The sequence below is a fragment of the Monopterus albus genome, unplaced genomic scaffold (genome assembly GCF_001952655.1).
Source record: "Monopterus albus unplaced genomic scaffold, M_albus_1.0 scaffold76.1, whole genome shotgun sequence".
Classification (NCBI taxonomy): domain Eukaryota; kingdom Metazoa; phylum Chordata; class Actinopteri; order Synbranchiformes; family Synbranchidae; genus Monopterus; species Monopterus albus.
In genome coordinates, this window is record NW_018127956.1 from 914036 (window position 1) to 929383 (window position 15348).

A 15348-nucleotide genomic window follows, 5' to 3' on the forward strand; every position below is an offset into this window, starting at 1 on the left:
ACACTATGTTTACTGTACTGGAGCATCTTTTGCCATTGATGTTCTCTTTGTTCAGCTGGGACAGAAGCAGAAGGAGCTGGACCAACTACAGGAGCAGAACAACCTTTTAAAAGAGCAGCTGGAAGATGCACTGGGAAGAGAACAAAGTGCCAGAGAGGGCTATATACTGCAGGTACTGCACTCAACATCCATCACACAGGATTAGTATGGGTGTTTTCATTGACACTATATATAAATAGCATAGCAACAGGAATTTTGACAAAAATCTTGAGCATTAAAAGTTAAGAATGGTATTAAGTATTGCAATGTAGTATACATGTACTGGTCAAATGTGTAGTGTGGCAGTTATCAGCTATACCACAGTACTTTAGTAGATTGTATTTTTGTTATACAGTCTACTGATTTACACTGAATTGTGTGGCTACTATAACTTATAAAATTCTACTAACAGGTATGGGTGCTTATTACCTGAAACTGTTACGCATGGTTGTGGTGTTCTGAGCATGAATTTTCACAAACTGTTTTTAACGGAGTTTCACATCTCCTGGGAACGTAATTGGTTTGCTCTGATATACTAAGGTATGAAACTTGATCGATAGGCCTTGCGCTGTGCTTTTTCTCTCTCTGCTTTGTCTGTGTCCTTTTACAAGCTTCATTTCTGCATGCTTTTTGGTTGTTTCTGAATCTCATACCTTAAACACTTTTCTACATGATGCTCATATTCGTTATAACTGTGAAATTATCACAAAATCTTAAGTTATTTTTGTTGTACCATATAAAATTTGCGAAAGTTACTTGACCTGATTTTTATTTTTAATTCCCTATATTAGTGACCCACTTTGTCAGTTGGGTTTGTTAGAGGTTTATTCATTTAAAATTTTTCAATTGCCAAGTCGCCTCTGAAAAAGCACAGTGGAAGCTTGAAAAAATACGCTCTTCTTTTGATAAGAAAGGAGAAAACTTATATTCCTGGTAACCCCTGAGATGTGGTTCTCCATACAGTGGCAAGAAAAAGTAAACAACCTTGCCTGCATTTATGTATATATTTGTTTTAAATAATGGTCAGATCTTCATCTAAGTTACAATAATGAACAAACAATCTATTTTAGCTAATAACACAAATCATGGTCTCATCTATATTGAATTGCACATTCACAGTGTAGGTTGGAAAAAGTATGTGAAGCCTTAGGCTGATAACATCAGTAAATGTCAATCAGAGGAGATTTAACAAAGCTAGAGTTCAGTCAATGAAAGACCATTGGAGGTGTGGGGCAGAGCTACTCTGTCTTATAAGCAGGCAAACATTTTGAATTTGCTATTCATAAGAGGCATCTGCTGGCGTGAACTATGACTCACAAAAAAGAAGTTTCAAAAGACTTGTGATCGAGAGTTGTTGATTTGCATAAAGGAATGGGTTACAAATAATAAATAGTTTGGCTATTCATCAGTCCACAGTTACTACCAATTACTACTCTGACTGCTCTCCCTAGAATTGGATCCCAGCTAAGATGACTCAATCCAGAATTAATGAGGTAAAAAAAAAAGAAGTCCAGAGTAACAGCTAAAGGGCTCACCAGAGCTGATTAACATTTTGTCCATGAGTCTACCTAACACAAATCACTGAACAGGCAAATAGTTCTTGACAAGACACCACAGAGGAAGCCACTGCTCTCCACAAAAAATATCACTGTATGCCTAAAGTTTGGCAAAGAGCACCTTATGTTCCACAAAGTTGCTAGTTAGTTACTAAAATGCATGCAGTGCAGTGTGCACTGATAGAACTAAGGTTGAATTGGTTGGGAAGAGCACAACAGCATTACATATGTATGGTGTAAAAAAGGGTAATGCATACAACATGGATGAGGTATAGAGGGAGGGTGCATTATGATTTGAGGCTGCTTTGTTGCCTCTGGGCTCAGACAAATGCTAATTTCCCCAAGAGGGAGAAATGTATTCCCCAGTTTATTAAAATGTCAGGGTGGCTGTCCACCAGCAGGACAATGACCCTAAACTTGGAAGTAAATCTGTTAGAGAATAGCTTCAAATGAAGAACATCTGCCTTTTAAACTGGTCCAGTCAGAGCCCAGATCTTAATTCAGTAGAGGTACTGTAGAATAAAGTCAGAGCTGTTCACACTAGACATCCTATGAATATGGCTTTGCTGAAGCAGCTTCTGAACATTGGGCAGGTCTGATTCACAGCTGCAAGAAGTGCTTGTTTGAAGTTGCCTGCACCAGAGGAGGTTCAGTAAGTTAAGGGTACACTTATTTTTTCCATCAGCGCTGTGAATGACCAATAGGTGTCTTCAAGACAAAAGATTATAATTGGTTGTGTGTTATTAGCTTATACACATTGTTTGTCTATACTTGTGACTTGAAGCTTAGATCTTGTTTTATGACCAATTAATACAGAAAAACAGGTAAATCCAAAGAGTTCCCATACTTTTTCTTACCACTGCATATGGTAAGGAAAGTAAGGTGACATTATTAATTAAACTGTATCATCAATCTTTTTCAAGAGTGCAACACCCCCTTCCTCTTCACCGCACAGAGCACCATGGAAACACTTGCACAAGCTTAATCAGGATTTGCAGGGTGAATTGGAAACCCAAAAGCGCAAGCAGGACCTTGCTCAGCAGCAGATTCGGACACTAAAGAGAAGCTACACTGAAGCCCAGGATGCTGTAGACCGCCATGAGGCTGATATTCAGGCACTGCGGGCTAAACTTGCATCTGCAATGGCTGAAATCTTAGCTAGTGAGCAGGCTGTCACCCGAATGCGCAATGAGCTCAAACTAGAGCAGGAACGTTCAAGAGAACATGAGGAGGAACATGGACGTAGTGAGGCCACCCTACGAGCCCAGCTAAAGGACAGTGAAGATAGACTTCGTGAAGTAGAAGCCAGTCTCTTAGAGAAGAACCAGGCTCTTAGGCACCTGGAGCACCAGCAAGCCCTACAACGAGACCACATGAGAGAGATACAGAGGTTGCAGGAGAGGTTGCAAGAAGTGACTGCTCGACTAAGTGCTACTGAAGAGGGCCAGGCACTGAAGGAGGAGCGCCTGAGGAGGGAGCAGCATAGTATGCAGGAGACTCATGAGAGAGAAAGACAAAATCTGTGTAGAAAATTAGCTGAGGCTGAATCTGCACGGAAAGAGGTGGATGAAAGGCTGCGGGAAGCTGAGCAGCAGGTAGAGGCACTGTTAAGAGGGAGGCAAGCCTCAGGAGGAAAAGAGTGCAAGGAGGAAATGCAGAAGTTGCAAGAGGAGCTGGCTCAGAAGACTGACATGGTTGAGTCACTAAGGGAGAGTGTGCATAGGCTGGAAGAAGAGAAAAGCCACCTCACTTGTCGCTGTCAGGAGCTTCTTAACCAGATTGCAGAAGCAGACTGTGAGGTGAATAAGCTCCGCAATCGTCTGGAAACTGAGGAGGCTGATTACTACACCTTGGAACACTCATATGAAAGGGCTACCCACGAATTTCAGAAAATGAACCAGTTCCTCCGAGAAAAAGAGGAGGAAATCCGGCAGACTAAGGAGATGTATGAGAGGCTGGTGGAGCGCAAGGAGGACGACCTTAAAGAGGTGCTTATTAAACTGACAGTGCTTGGCAACAGTTTGGAGGAAACAGAACAGAAGTTGCAAGCTAAGGAGGAGCTTCTTTGTCAAATGACTCAAAGCCTCTTGGATAAGGTTGAGCCCTGTAGTGCTGAAAAGGATCTGCAAGCCAAGCTTGTGGTTGCAGAGGATCGTATTGCAGCATTAGAGCAGCATCTCAATGCCCTTCAGCTGGGCTATGCTGACTTACGCATGGAAAGGCAGCAAATTCCAGAAGAGCGCAAGAAGGGAAGGGTTGAAACGCCACCCTCCTCATCACCAAACACGGAGCTCTCACTTTCCCTTGACAATGCATCCAAGATGGCGAAATCCTCAGATGATAAGGAGTCTCAAGCTAAGAGACCAAGGATACGTTTCTCCAGTATTCAGTGCCAAAAATACATCAGCTTAGAGGACCTGGACACAGCCCATGTGAGCAGTACCTTTGTAGACACAAGACATACAGATAACCAAGATACAAATGATGACATTCATGTAACTGAAGGAACTATCTCCCCAGATATCGCATTCCAACACACTAGTGACCCAGAGAAGTTTATCTCCATCATACATGCCCTAGAGACTAAACTGCTAGCCACTGAGGATAAGCTAAGGAACCTTACACAGAATCTAGAAGAGCAACCATCCACCCAGGCAGAAGAACTGTCTAAGATCAATGTAAAAATGACAGAAAAAAACCCTTTCCCAGAAAAAGCCTTTAGTTGTGGAAGTGGGATACAGAGTGCTGCTAATAAGCATTATTCCGAGGCCCTGGTTTGCATCGAAGATAGTCGAGAGACGGTCAGGGCTATTCTCAGTGGCTCTCATGACGCCTCAGGTTCACAACTGCATTTGCTGTCAGACATAGAGAACAATTTGTTCAGTGCATCACTGCACATCCGACAAGGACAAAAAGTGTTGGAACAGCAACCACTAGCTGTACATAAAAATCAAGCACCAGAACTTCTAGATAAAGAAGCTCTGCATCTCTTTGCTAAAACTTTGTCTTTTGAGGCAGTAGTTTTGAACAAGATGGCTTTGTTGATACAGACTTCAAAGCCTGACCTCTTACAAGCTCTGATGGAGATATGGAAAGACATAGAGAATATTAAAAGGAGTGATAAAGATTGCCTGGCTATCGTCTATGCTGATGTCTTGACCAGGAAGTTGATGTTAGAGAGTGCATTCTGGAACGATGTGGAAAAAGCTGAGACAGATGTTGCCAAATCTAAAGAGGGCAGTGTGTCAGCTGATGTAGATGTGGATGCCACAGCTATCTTTAACACCATCATAAAAGCAGAACTAGCCTACTCAATTCAAAACCTTAAACTTGACTATGAGCAGAAATTTGAAATATTGAAAAGGGAGTTGACTGAGGCTTATAATAAGTTGCATCAAAGAGAAATGGCTCTGAAAGCAATTATTGAAGCTTATGAAACACCTGGTTTGAAAAATGTTATAAAAGAAGTCAAAAATGACTTTAAGGTTAGTAAACAAGAGTTAGCTGACATTCACCCCCCTGAACTTGCTCCCTACATGGAGCAGATTGAAATAGAAGTGGCTAGAGACTTGGCTGAGGAAACTGTAGACAGGATCTTGGCTGGAGAAACGCCCCCATATAGTGGTGACCCTATTCAATCACTGCAAAATACACATGACAACCTGGCTAATGAGCTTCAGAGACAAGCAGCAGTCCTGCATAAGTATGCTGAAGAGATAGAAAGCGGTGGCAGCCATCCTGGGCTGGCTAAAATGGTCCATGCTCTTTTAGGACACCAAACCTCACATAATTTCACAAGTACATCTCTTTGTATGCGTGAAGCCCTTATCCAAGCTCAAGTGGCCTATGTGGCATGCCGGTTGAAGGCCATGCATGAGCAAGACTTGGGCTGGTGTCGACAGACAGGTCAGAACATGGAAGCTCTTGTGCAGCAGCATGCCCGCAATGTCACTGCAATCCAGGAGAAATATGAAGTATCCTTACAGGAGGAGCGCCTGAACTTCACACAGACAGTGGCCAGTCTCCAGAAGGAGAACCAAACGCTAAAGAGTGAGATCAGCGAACGTGTGACCCAGCTCTCCCAGCAGCAGGAGCAACTTGCCCTTCTGGAGGAACATTACCAAAAGAAGACTGAAGAGCTCAAGCAGAGGCACAAGAAAGAGCTAAGCCAAGCAGAGCACGGCCATGCTTCAATGGAACTGGCCCTCACGGAGACAACAGCTGACAGCCAACGAAAGTTAGAGGTTCTACTGGTGGACATGGACACCATGGAGGAGCGGCACGAGAGTCATGTGAAGAAACTGGAGGAGCAATTTGAAGAGAGGATCTGTGAGCTCCAGCACATTCACAAAGAGGAGATTGAAAAGTTACATTGTCGGTATGTAGAAAATGTTCAGCGTGTTAAAGATGACCAGCAGGACAAAAAGGTCCCGGAGGTTTCACACTCTGCACCTTGTGATGAGGCAACAATACCAATGGAAGAGGAGGAGCAGGGAAAGTGGCATGCACAAAACATGTCTGAGGTGGATTCCATGGTGCTTCTGAAAGACCGAATTCAGGAGCTGGAGACTCAAATGAACACCATGAGAGATGAACTGGAGAACAAGCACCTCGAAGGAGATGTGGCCAGCCTAAGACAGAAATACCAGAGAGACTTTGAGAGTCTTAAGGTTTTTGCTCTTTCAGTATTACCTTAATGAATTAGTTTTTGTTTTTTTAAGCGAGAGATTAGTAGGTGAATAGTGAAATATCCTGTAGCTAAGTAACGCGTACATTTTGTTCATCAATCTACTAATATTCACTGATGATTTGAAATTGGGAAATGGTTTGGTTTTAGGTTGCCTGTACATTTTAAAACTGAAACCTAGATCAGATCTAACAGTTTCTTCTTTTGGGCATCAATAAGCATACCATTTCCCACATTCAACAATAGAAGGAAGTACAGTGACTAAATGCAGTCTTGCTGGAGTAGAATTTCACTGCTATAACTTGCTCTCTAGCTAACGTAGCTGGGCTTTAGATTATAAAAGGCTTGTATGGCTTCTGTCACTTATTTTGCATGGCACACCATGCACTGTACAACTATTAGGTACTGCACTGAATCTACAGTCACAAATTAAAATACAGATGATGGTAAGTGCAGCACTATTTATGTGATGACAGATTTTTGACTCTTTCATTCCGTAGGCCACATGTGAACGTGGCTTTGCTGCAATGGAAGAAACACACCAGAAGGTGATAGAAGACCTTCAGAGGCAGCATCAGAGGGAGATTTCCAAACTTATGGAGGAGCGAGAGAGGTTACTAGCTGAAGAAACTGCTGCCACAATTGCTGGTAAAGAAATGAGTTTTGTTACTCCCCACAGTTACTGTACTTTAAACAAGACTCTCAACCATAATTAAATACGTGATCTGTCTTAATTATAGCTATTGAAGCTATGAAAAATGCACACAAGGAGGAACTAGAGAAGACCCAGCGCTCCCAGCTCAGCGGACTGAACTCTGACATTGATGAACTTCGCTTGGAATACGAGTATGGTGGTGTTCCCCTCTTTTTTTTTTTTTTTTTTTTTTTTTTTTTTTGAGAACACAAAATTTTTGTTTTACACAATAGAAACAGGGAAAGGGAAAGAACATTTGTCTTTTTCTTTGATTAAAATTATTAATTAAGCTCTGCTGGGTGTAAGCTTGAAAGTCAACCACTAAAAACATGGTTCTTTATTGCAGTTAAGGACAGCTGTACTTAACATTTGTAAACCTGTCCCACCGAAAAAAACTTGTACACTAGAACATGATGAAGGGATCCTGTTTCTTTTGAAACTGAAAAATACTAAAACACAACAGGTAAGCTTCAGAAGAGAACTCCAGTTGATTGTATGACCATTTGGTTGTCTAGGGAGGAGCTGCAGTCCATCCAGAGGGAGCTGGAGGTGTTGTCGGAGCAGTACTCTCAGAAATGTCTGGAGAATGCTCATCTGGCCCAAGCACTGGAGGCAGAGAGGCAGGCCCTCAGGCAGTGTCAGCGAGAGAACCAGGAGCTCAATGCTCACAACCAGGTTTGAATGCACGTACATGCACATATACAGAAATATCTCTCTCCACTGGTTAAAACACATTTGTTCTGTCCAACAGGAATTAAATAACCGACTGACTACAGAGATCACTCGGATGCGCTCCTGCTTCAGCGGAGAAACTGCACTGTCACCACTTACCCAAGGAAAAGATGCGTATGAACTGGAGGTATGTGTAAACATGCGCGCGCGCACACACACACACACACACACACACACACATTGATGATTTGAGTTTTTGTCTTTTCCTTGTAGGTGTTGTTACGAATTAAGGAGTCAGAGATCCAGTACCTTAAACAGGAAATCCACTCTTTGAAAGATGAACTGCAGTCTGCTCTAAGGGTAAGCTAAACTAGTGTTAATGTACTGCAGACATTTTACTGAAAGTATGTAGCTGCATTTCTTCATGTCTTTTAACAAAAATTTTAAAAACTGAGGCTATATCATCAATTTTCATTTGACCAGGACAAGAAATATGCTACAGACAAATATAAGGACATCTACACCGAGCTCAGCATTGTGAAGGCAAAGGCTGACTGTGACATCAGCAAACTGAAGGAGAAACTGCTCATTGCCACAGAAGCTTTGGGTGAGAAGACTGTTGATGGAACAGTCACATCTGGATATGGTAAGTAGAAAAAGCTTAATCTTCTTATAATTAAGCCCTGAATAAATTCAGTAAATCCAAATTTTATTTGCAGTGCCAAAGATTTTGATCAGTAATGTCAGCAGGCATAAAAACTGTTTGTCTGTCAAAAAGCATAACCAGTGTAGCTGTTAGTTTGCATATGTATCAGTCTTATAACGCATACACGATGCTATTCTGCTAGATGTTACTGATAATGACATTGTGTTTTTAGATATTATGAAATCAAAAAGTAATCCAGATTTCATGAAAAAAGAACAGTCACCAACCTCCAAGCAATTGAGAGGCGCAAGGTCGAAGGTGAGTGTCAAATTTTATAAAGTTGATTGCTTTATTTTGCCCTGACTGAGCCATCCAGAGTAAAACCCACACAGTCCGCCTCACCATTTGAGCTTGCTGTGTGATGTGATGTTTCAAGATTTTGTCATGGACTTTATCACTGTTAATTGTTGTACTTGGTTGGTCAAGACGTTTTCACTAGCCTGGTTTCCATCTAAATGTAAAGCGAAGCTTGTGAAGTTCGCAAAAAAAGCGAATTAGGCATATAAGTCAAAAACCACCTCAAGCAAGCATAAAATCTTTTTGCAAAGGAGAGGATTTTTTTTTTTTTTGGTCTTTTCATCACCTTCTGATGAAATACTTCAAAATGCGCATTAAAAAACAGGCTAATGGAACCCCCCGTTACTGAAAGTCTGTTGTGCTGTAAGTTTGTCCTCTGTCTATTTTATCCGTCAGTCTGTCACTGAACAGGTCTCATGGGATAGCTGACACTCCCATTGTGGGGTGATTCCCCACCCCACCCCCCTGCCCCAAGATGCGCTGTAGGTATAGCATGATGTAGTGCAAAGCATGACCTCATTCTCGCATGATCTCCCCCATCACCCCAACCCTTTCTTTTTGTACCAGCCTGCCTCAGCACAGCTGACTGTAGTGTCCACTCCTCAGCTGAATTAGATGGATGTGAGCATTAACAGTCATGCAAAAACCTCTCGGGTTACATTCCTCTGCCATACATGTGCTTAGAAGAGTAGTTTGGCATTTTGGGAAATACACTTATTTGCCGAGATTTGTTGATCCTTATTTACTTTTCCACTGTGCCCTACAGCTATGTGTACCATCTGCAGTATTACCATTTCATGGGAGGAAAAGTACTTCATACACAGCCACAATAATAAAGTGCATTAAAATAAAATGTCCAGTAGAAACCTCTCACTTTGTACTTTTCAGCAGCAAAAGAAATTTCACCGGCACCCTGACAAGGCCAGAAACATTACAGAAGAGCTGAGTGAATTAAGTTGCACAAGCAGCCCATTTCTAGGCAGTCCTGATACTACATCTCTGAAACTGCCATACTACGACTGACACAAAATGTGAAGCAGCTTGAACATCTACAGTACAACTGACAGCGTTTTGTCAGAATTTTCAAGTAAGGTTGTATACTTGTGATTTCAGCATTAATAGTTGGAGTGCTGTATGTTTTGGTCAGGGCTTTGTAAGAGTTATTTGTATTTGAGCAATTAAATATGAAGCTATAGCCAGCAGCTGATTTTGCTTAAGATGTCCCGATCAAGGGTTTTAGGCTCCGATCCCTAACCTAGGTTCTTCGATACAGATGCTGATCAGATATTTAAATTGTCTAGTGTAACCAGTCCAATAACCCTAGATAACTTAACATTAGGCAGAATCACAGCTGTTTTCAGAAGTTATTTTAACATACAGATATTAGTTATTGATTTCTCTCATCTAAGTCTCGACAAGAAAGCAAATAAGTGTATTTTCCAAAAATGCCACCTAATGAAATGGCACTTGGGCTTGGTTATATTTAACAGCGTCACCTGTGTACTACCACAAATTTACAGTAACCTGACAGGGAGAAGTGTCTGTGTGAGTTTGCAGTAGCAGTTTGGGAACATCAGTGGACTAATGACTTTTCTCATGTCATCATGAAGGGTTTTGGTCTGTCTTTTTTGTTTTGTGTGTTATGCAACACATCTCATATGTTCCAACATTGTTTTGCTCTGTTGATATAAAAACCCTTTCTCCAGTTGTGAGTCACTGAATCATCAGTCTTGGAATTTATGTGCCTGCAAGTTTTACGGTTTGGCCTGAATTACTAAACGGTGGTTTTGGAAAGTATACAGAACACTTCACTTTTTGCACACTTTATGTTTGTACATTTATTTTTAAAGCGATAAAACTAGCCATTTATATGCATCGGCTGGAGCAGAAAAATGTCTGGAATCAACAGATGACTAGCACACAACATAACTGTTTTGTGGTGTCTGTGTGTTTCTGTTTATTAATGTTCTTTTCCCAAATGTGCCCTTATCTGTAAAATATTTTACTTCCCTTTTTTTTTTTCCTTAACAGAGCCTGAAAGAGGGACTAACTGTGCAGGAACGCATGAAGCTTTTTGAGGCAAAAGATTCCAAAAAGATTTGATCAACGATCTGAAGTTCCCTTTCTCTTTCCTGGCCTCAGTTTTTGGTCCGATTGCTATGGCGGTGCCAGCATCAGCTGAAGCCTCTTAGGAAACGGAAAGACTTTATAAAGGTCAGTTCTACACCTGGACCTGCTGCTTCCATGCCTCTAATAAGTGGTCATATTTGTTTGATTGTTCTTTTTTAATTAATGGATACATGTTTTACTGAATCAATCTTGTGTAAGGTTTTATAAAAAAAAAATACAAAGGTTGGAGATGTTGAATAAGCTGTGAGAGGGGATACATGACAACATTTTTATTCATCCTCCAAAATGCCAAAACAGACAGCAATACCTGGGATGAATAATATATATTTCCCAAAATGAATTAAGTATCTGCTGTATTGTATTATTGTTGGTTTCTTTAGCTAATAATTTTATTGTTCTTAATGTTGCACCAGTGCTGTTGTACATAACTACTGGATATATGTAAACGTATGGTTTGCTATTGATTGTTGGGGCATCTGCTGTACTATAACTATGGTTTGATTGATAATGGAAAACAATGTGATGCTTAAGTGGCTTATGTATGAGAGTTTTGTCCAAACTGAGTGTCTGTGTTAGGGAAACATGGTGGGATTGCACTTATCACTTGACTACTTGGGGAAGATTTTTGAAATTTGTCTGATTGGTGTTGTGACCTAAAGTCAATTTGTGCAGTGCAACCAAACATCCTGACTTCTGGCAAATTTAGTGAAGAACCATGACTTGCTGATGTTTTTTTATATATTTTTTTTCTTTTTTTTTTGCCTAAATTTGTTTGCTCAGTTTTAACTTTGGTGTGAAAATATCATCTCAAAAACTATTTAGGACTTTGCATGACTGTACAGTAGAATTTGAACTGCAGAATGATCATGTTGCCTCACTTTCCTACTTTATGCTTTAGTGTGGAACTTAACACTAATAAGCTTTGCAAGTCCTACTGTTTAGGTGTTGATATTGAAATGTTTTACTGTAAGCAGCAGTTATCAAGCACTTGGCCCCATCCCTGACCTCCTCACTGAATATCTAGTTGTGCCTCAACTGAGTGAAGAATATAAACATCCATGAAACTTGTGCAGCTATGGATACACACTGTATAGTATTCCAACCATGCCTTGTATATATATATATATATATATGCCACACAGAGGATTTCTGTGTTTTGTTTTAAACTTGTACCTTGCTCACTAGCTCTATATTGAAATATATTTTTTATTTTCATTTGAATGTATAATGTCAAATAAATGAAGTGTTTGGAAATCTTTGAATAGTATACTATGGTAATAGCCAAACATCCATGTCTGAGCTGACAGTGATGTGCTGTAATAATGGAAATTCTTGAAATATTGTACTTCACATCTACAGCACCAAGGTGCGCTGTAAACACACTTAAGTATTGTACTTAATTACACATTTAAGATACTTTTACATTTGTTTGATAAGTATAGTTACTAATTACTTTCCAGAGTAAGATTTCATATTTGGACAGATGGGGGGGAAAAAACAACACCCCTGATCTTTCAGATAGGTTTGTTAGCAGGTCCACTAAAAAGAACATTTTCCCCTCTTTTTCTTAGGTTTTATTTAAATGGCTGATTAAGGTTCAAAGAGGTAAATAATACAATATTTAACAGAAAGCAAGTTAAACAAATGCAAAGAGATTTACATAGTAGAATTTTGGGTTGTTGTTGTTCACTATATTAATAAACTTCACCACGACTCAGGTTTATCTTATGCCCTTAGGTAGGGACTTTACCCTTGGGTAGGGAAATGCTTCTAATACATTGCTTCCCTCTACACATTTGTGCTTTTCTTTAAGGTGGGTTATATGTATATACAGGGATTTCTTAAAGGTATTGTTCTGTTGGTACTTTTACTTGAGGGCTTGGAGTAGGCTACATCTTCCACCACAGTGCTTTTGTCTATACATCAGTAACAGGAAACACCATTGTTCCTGAGAAACAAACTGCCTCATTCACCAATATCTTAATTTTTGTGTGTGGATTCTGAGTCAGAAACAGACAGCTGAATAATCTTTTTAAGATGACCGTGTCCTTGTTGAGTAGTGTTGGGGCAGTGCTTCAGTTTACAGAAGTGGTTTAGCCTGACTTGTCCACAGTCAATTGGGAACAGCCTGTTCAGAAAGGTCAACATCAACTTTTAATGTTAACGTGTACTTTACGGGTCAACAATATGTCAAATTTTTATGGATTAATGACGCATATTGTGCAAACAACACTGCCTTTTTGGCTTTCCATACCTAATGTGCCTCGTTCTTCTCTTGCTGTTTTTCCCCATTCAATTCAAAAAGTGAATCAGCTTCTTAAATGAAAAGTAAAATTTATTATTCCTGAACCACAAAATAGACTTCTTTGGTTGTACAAATTCACAAGTTAGTCTTGTATGAGCTCTAACCTTTGACCCCTTCCTGCCGACCTGTTTACAAGTAAAAGCCCCCAAAGCGAACTCAAAGATAAAAGAATAAACAAACTTAAAACACTGCATTAATAATGTAGTGAATCCCACCTGGAAAAAAAGATTTACCAACTGTAAGTTAGAGATATCAGCCATTGCAAATGTTATCAAACTAAATTCCAATCAGAGAGAGAGAAACATGGAAGACTATCATTAGAAGACCCTACGTTAAATGAACACAGATTACTACTATGCTGTGAGTCTGCAAAAATATCAGTCAGATACATAAATGGACAGTCTGTCAAGCAATGAGCTGAATGTCTGAATGAGGTCAACATCGTGAGAGGGATTTCTAATTATTACTGCCTCTGGTGGCTCTCCCATTAACAAACCAGTATACATGCAGAGAGCACTCTGATACCAAGCCTGTCTAGACCCAGATGTGTCAGCAGTCCAGACACTTATTCGGTCTAGGTCAAGACTGGCTTGGTTTCACACCCACAGTTTGCATTGCTTTCACTATTTGTATATTATTCACACAATAAGTGATTTTCAGTGGCATAAGATTTAAATTAACCTTAGAGAAATAAAACACCTGCTACCTTCACATCACATCTGGAATACCTCCACATAACACAAGGATGATGCATGATTCACATTGATAAAATGTAAAACCATGCCCTAAACAGGGTTCGACAAAGAACACCGACCCATCCAGCCCAACTGAGCTCAAGCCTCCAACTGCTCTAAAAGAAGCCCAGGATGTTCCCAAGGCTGGACCATCACAGTTCAGCAGACCCCCACCCCCTAAACCCAAAGGGTCTGTTCAGTCACCTGCAAACAAAGAGAAAGAATAGTCTAAAGTGAATAAAGTCCCCATTCCTCTCAAGCCCCAGTTAAACAGTGAGAATATGTAAAAATGTAAGAGAAGTCGAGGGCTGGATCCCCCTCAAATTATCTGAGCAAGAAACCTTAGTGTGAGTTTGCTCTTCAAGCCATCACTTTAGGATTAAGTAAAGGATTAAAATGACCAAATTAGCACTACTTTGTAGCTAAGTAGCTTTTTTTAAATTTATGACTGCTCTACTCTGAAATGAAAGGGTGAATACAGATTAATACAGAAACTGTACAGCCCCCCAACCCCTGTAAGAAGTCTACTGAAATATTTATTAGGGCTGCACAATAAATAGTTTTATGAGTGTGATTTAGATGCCTGTGCAACCCCTGCCTTGTGTGACAATGATGTGAGAAACTGAAACCAGAAAACATTCTAAATGTATGCCTATCCAGCTGTTGGTTAGCTCAGTGGCTAACACCACTGTATTTGGTACTGCAGGTTGGGGTTTGATTCTCTGTCAAGGCACGGTCAATATTCAGCATGGGCCCTTAGTGGGGAGATGCCTTGCATCAAGCACCCCCTTTTTGTGGTCAGACCCTATCATCACTACACAAATTCATTCATTCTTTTTAAATTGTACACATACCTGCAGTTCCTAAATCACAGTCTGCTTTGGGGTGCAAATTTAGAATGTGTTTATTTAGGAAAGTCTAATCTATCTACCTTTTATAGCACCAAACCAGGAAGTAAAGGAGAACATCCACGTCAGCAGCTGGTGGAGCTGGATGGAGAGCCTGCACTTACAAAGAATGGACAGATCTGTAATTTTCATCATAGGTACACCTCAACAGTGAGAGAGAGAATCTACAAAAAAAAAATCCAGAAAATCACATTGTTAAATTTTTAAATAATTTATTTCCATTTTATTGCATGAAATAAGTATTTGATACAATAGAAAAATAGAACTTAATATTTGGTACCGAAACCTTTGTTTACAATTACAGAGGTCAGACGTTTCCTGTAGTTCTTGACCAGGTTTGCACACACTGCAGCAGGGATTTTGGCCCACTCCTCCATATCTTTCAGGTTTTGGGGTTGTCGCTGGGCAACACGAGGGTGCTGAAACTCCCTCCATAGATTTTCTATTGGGTTCAGGTCTGGAGACTGGCTAGGCCACTCCAGGACCTTGAAATGCTTCTTACAGAGCCACTCCTTAGTTGCCCTGGCTGTGTGTTTGGGGTCATTGTCATGCTGGAAGACCCAGCCATGACCCATCTTCAATGCTCTGACTGAGGGAAGGAGGTTGTTGCTCAAAATCTC

General features: G+C 40.4%; 1 protein-coding gene across 6 annotated transcripts in view; it reads left to right on the forward strand.

Annotated features, from left to right (window-relative positions):
• LOC109963592 (myosin phosphatase Rho interacting protein) overlaps positions 1-12025 on the forward strand; it is a 47688-nt gene extending 35663 nt beyond the window's left edge. For 2 of the 6 annotated variants that reach the window (XM_020606240.1, XM_020606241.1), the window contains 10 exons: positions 56-172; positions 2519-6265; positions 6783-6930; positions 7023-7128; positions 7492-7651; positions 7728-7835; positions 7922-8008; positions 8132-8294; positions 8527-8612; positions 9540-10622. In XM_020606240.1, the coding sequence (XP_020461896.1) occupies positions 56-172; positions 2519-6265; positions 6783-6930; positions 7023-7128; positions 7492-7651; positions 7728-7835; positions 7922-8008; positions 8132-8294; positions 8527-8612; positions 9540-9674 (4857 nt within the window). In that variant the 3' untranslated portion in view covers positions 9675-10622. Of the gene's footprint in view, positions 1-55; positions 173-2518; positions 6266-6782; positions 6931-7022; positions 7129-7491; positions 7652-7727; positions 7836-7921; positions 8009-8131; positions 8295-8526; positions 8613-9047; positions 9134-9539; positions 10626-10682 lie in introns of those variants that run through there. The other 4 variants (XR_002275419.1, XM_020606243.1, XM_020606242.1 and 1 more) reach the window with 4 other exon arrangements.
• The last annotated feature ends 3323 nt before the right edge of the window (positions 12026-15348 follow it).